Source organism: Mesitornis unicolor, unplaced genomic scaffold (genome assembly GCF_000695765.1).
Source record: "Mesitornis unicolor isolate BGI_N332 unplaced genomic scaffold, ASM69576v1 scaffold2123, whole genome shotgun sequence".
Lineage (NCBI taxonomy): Eukaryota > Metazoa > Chordata > Aves > Mesitornithiformes > Mesitornithidae > Mesitornis > Mesitornis unicolor.
The window spans coordinates 6556-9881 of NW_010176506.1; the positions used below are offsets into that span (position 1 = coordinate 6556).

The following is a 3326-nucleotide window of genomic DNA, read 5'->3' on the forward strand; positions in this document are numbered from 1 at the left end:
GTGACTTTGGTTGACATCAGGACCGCAGCAGTGGAGGTTCGTGGCTGGAGAGGTGGGTGTAATTTGACTTTCTGAGTGATTTTCAGGAGTGTCTGGTAACTCTTGGTGTCCAGTTCCGCACACCTTGCCATGACCTGGGTTTTCGGAGAGCAGTGACCCTCTTGCCTGGGAGCTGCTCATACATGCAGGCATTCCTCTGGCGTGTCTTATTTACCCTGCCAGGGTCTATTTATTTCTTTATTAGCTCTGTTTGCCAATTTCTCAGTTCTCTTCTGTTGTTTTTTTTTTCCCTATTCCTTCAACAGGAATCATTAACCAATGGCAACAGGAATCCAAGGATAAAGTGATTTCCCTATTGTTAACCCACCTGCCTTTACTGAAGCCCGGAAACATTGAGGCGAAAGTCGAATACATGAAACTCTTGCCTAAAATCCTGGCCCACTCCATCGAACACAACCAACACATCGAGGAGAGCCGGCAGCTGCTGTCCTACGCCTTGATCCACCCCGCCACCTCCTTAGAGGACAGGAGCGCCCTGGCCATGTGGCTCAACCACCTGGAGGACCGCACATCGGGTGGCTTTGGCAGCCAGAGCAGAGGGCGCTCCGATTCGGTGGACTACGGGCAGACGCACTACTATCACCAAAGACAAAACTCTGATGACAAACTCAACGGGTGGCAAAACTCTCGAGACTCGGGCATAAGCGTCAGCGCTTCCAGCTGGCAGGACAAAAACCTGGCGTGCGAGAACGGCCATCTGCCCCTCTACTCCTCCTCCTCTGTCCCCACAACCATCAACACCATCGGCACTAGCACAAGCACCAGTAAGTACCCATGGGAAGCACTGGGGATAGCCGCCCCGCGGCCGCTCTTCACAGCACGGTGCCCCCATCCTGCTAGAAAATACCGCTTGGCAGAGGGGATAGGTTCATGTGGGCCATAGAAAACTCCTCTTTTTTCTTGTGGTTTTTTTTTCTTTCCCTTACCTTCCTTTTTTATTTCCTGCCTGCCTTTTTTATTGTATTTTTTTTCCTCCAGTCCTGTGGAATTTTAAAGACCTGGCAGCTGGAGAGGAGGGAAAAACAGCCAAGAAGCTGTGAGAGTAAAAAATGTGTGTTATCAAAGGCAGCCCTTTTTCTTTCATGTAGCTCCATCTAGATTTCCAGTTCCCATTTCAAGAGTTCCTAAAGCAAGCAGGGAGCTGATGCTTCATGTCCAAAAGTGAGCTGGGGGGTTTGAGGCAAGTCCAAAAGGGACTTACTGGAAGGAAGTGGGACTGGGGTCCCGAAGTGCAGGCATCATTTTTGGAAGCAGGGATGAGATCCATAATCCTCAAGGTGTATCCGAAAATGTTCTCCTGTATCTGCAGCTCGTAGAGATGTGATGGTGGTGGCAGTTGGGGGGTTTAGATCCATGGTCCTCAGTGTTTTCCAGGAAGGTTGGGTGGCTCTGCTAAGGTTTGATGCAGCAGTGGATGGGGGAGAGCCCCAGCCCAGGCCAGGGCCAAAGCCAAGGCTTGGACACTCAGAGACGCTGCAGAGCACCGTGGCTGGAGATTGATCCCTGGCTTTGCATGGAGATGTGCAGCTGTAACTGGTTTTTCAAGCAGCTGTTGTGAGCCGTCCTTGGGAGAGGAGCAAAGCATCTTCTCAGGGAGGGTCAGGATGTCCTCCTTCACTTTGGGGCGTTCAGGAGGTCTCTCTCCACAGTGCTTGGCATCCCCCTAGATACAAGGGATGCAGAGAGCACTTATGGGAGGAGAGGCTTCTTGCGGTGCGGGCACTGGCTTCTCTATCAGCGCGCGGAAAGCCACAGTTAAATAGCTGAAAGCTTTAAAATGGTCGCTTAAGGCTTCTGGGTTTTTCCCTCTCCTGTAATAAGCACTTTTTTTTTAGGTGGCATTTCAAATCAACGTGGCTCTGGGTTCACTGCTGTAGCAGCCCGGTTCCTGCCTTTTCAGTGTCTGTGCAGGTCAAGCTGTCTCTGAACCTGCGAGTGCAGGTCTGGAACAGACTCAGATGGCATTGGGGTGGAGGTGGCCACCACGCAGTGCTTGGCACCCATCTTTGAAGCGCTGGCTGCTGCCGCCATGGGGTTGTGTGAGACTTGGCTTCTCCAAGAGCCAGCTCCCTGTGCTGTTTCGGGGTGACAAAGCTGCATGGGAAAGGCTTAACAAGGAGACAGGGTGAGAAGAGTCATGGGTGTATTCGCAATTGATCTGTTAAACCTCTCCAGGGATTTATTTTTGGGTCCCTGCTTATGGTTTTGGCATGCCTGGCGGTTCGGAGGCTTTGCACACCAGGGAGGCAGTGGGAAGAGGTGGTTTCAGAAGGGATCTGCTTCTTAGGTTTTTCCTAAATTCTCCCAGAATTAGGTGCGCGCAGTGCTGGGACAGGAACAGTTGCCAGAAGCCTTACACTTTACCTGGGTATTTTGCTGAAAAACCACGTTCCTCCTCCATCTCTGCCCCTCGCTTTGCAGTGGGATCCTCTGCCGTAAGTCCCGGCACAGCCACCCTTGCCCGGTCCGGTCCTTCACATCCAGCAGTAGCTGCTTTTCATGGCAGTGTCTTGCTCTGAGCCGCGAGGTTTACAGAGTGCATGTCCAGGGAGCGTTTCCCCCAGGCATCGCAGCAGGGTCAACACGTCTTTGTAAGGCTGAGCAGCTTTGCGGAGGCATCTGAACACAGCTTCAGCCCAGTCTAGTCCTAAATGTTAAGTGATTGCAGCTCCTGCTGAGGTATTTTGGTGGCAGCGTGTTCAGGCAACCTGTGGGCAGAGCTGGAGGTGACCCGACCACGCTGGATGTGTGAGTTCATAAACTTCCTTAACACAATATTTGCTCGGACACAAGCGCAGTGAGTCCACAGGCAGATTCTAAAAAATAAGCGCAGCTGCCAGCCTTTGTCCCAGCCCCTTGAGTCAATCAATACCTCCATTAATCTTTTATTCCAAAGCAAAGCCCTCAACCCGTTGCTGTTTGTTTAGGTTTTAGTGCTGTTATCTTTAAATTCTCCCTCTTACTTGGAGGTGTTTATCTGGGCAGGGGCTTAACCCAGCAACACCCTGCAGAGCACAGCATTCCCCGTCCCCACAAAGTCACTGCCTGTTCCTGACGCCAAAAGGGGGCAAAGTCTTTCCCAGAGGAGTACCGTGGTGAGCTTGGCCGAGGTACTTTTGTCTCGTTTTGTGCCATAATCAGGTATAACGCTATTACTATTATTATTTCAATATGGGTGGGTGAAGCTCACGTCACAATTTGCTTTGTGCTGTCCTTGTCTTTGACTTGACCTAGACCCAGGCTTTTAGTCTTGGTTCAGGCTTGGT

The 3326-nt window shown here is 51.4% G+C and overlaps 1 protein-coding gene across 1 annotated transcript; it reads left to right on the forward strand.

The window, feature by feature from the left end:
- Window positions 1-305: 305 nt before the first annotated feature.
- Window positions 306-932, forward strand: LOC104538511 (protein Smaug homolog 1-like; the record flags this gene model as incomplete). The annotated part of the gene is made up of 1 exon (XM_010181745.1): window positions 306-932. A coding segment is annotated over one exon (627 nt), but the record flags the coding sequence as incomplete, so codon positions are not given.
- Window positions 933-3326: the final 2394 nt, after the last annotated feature.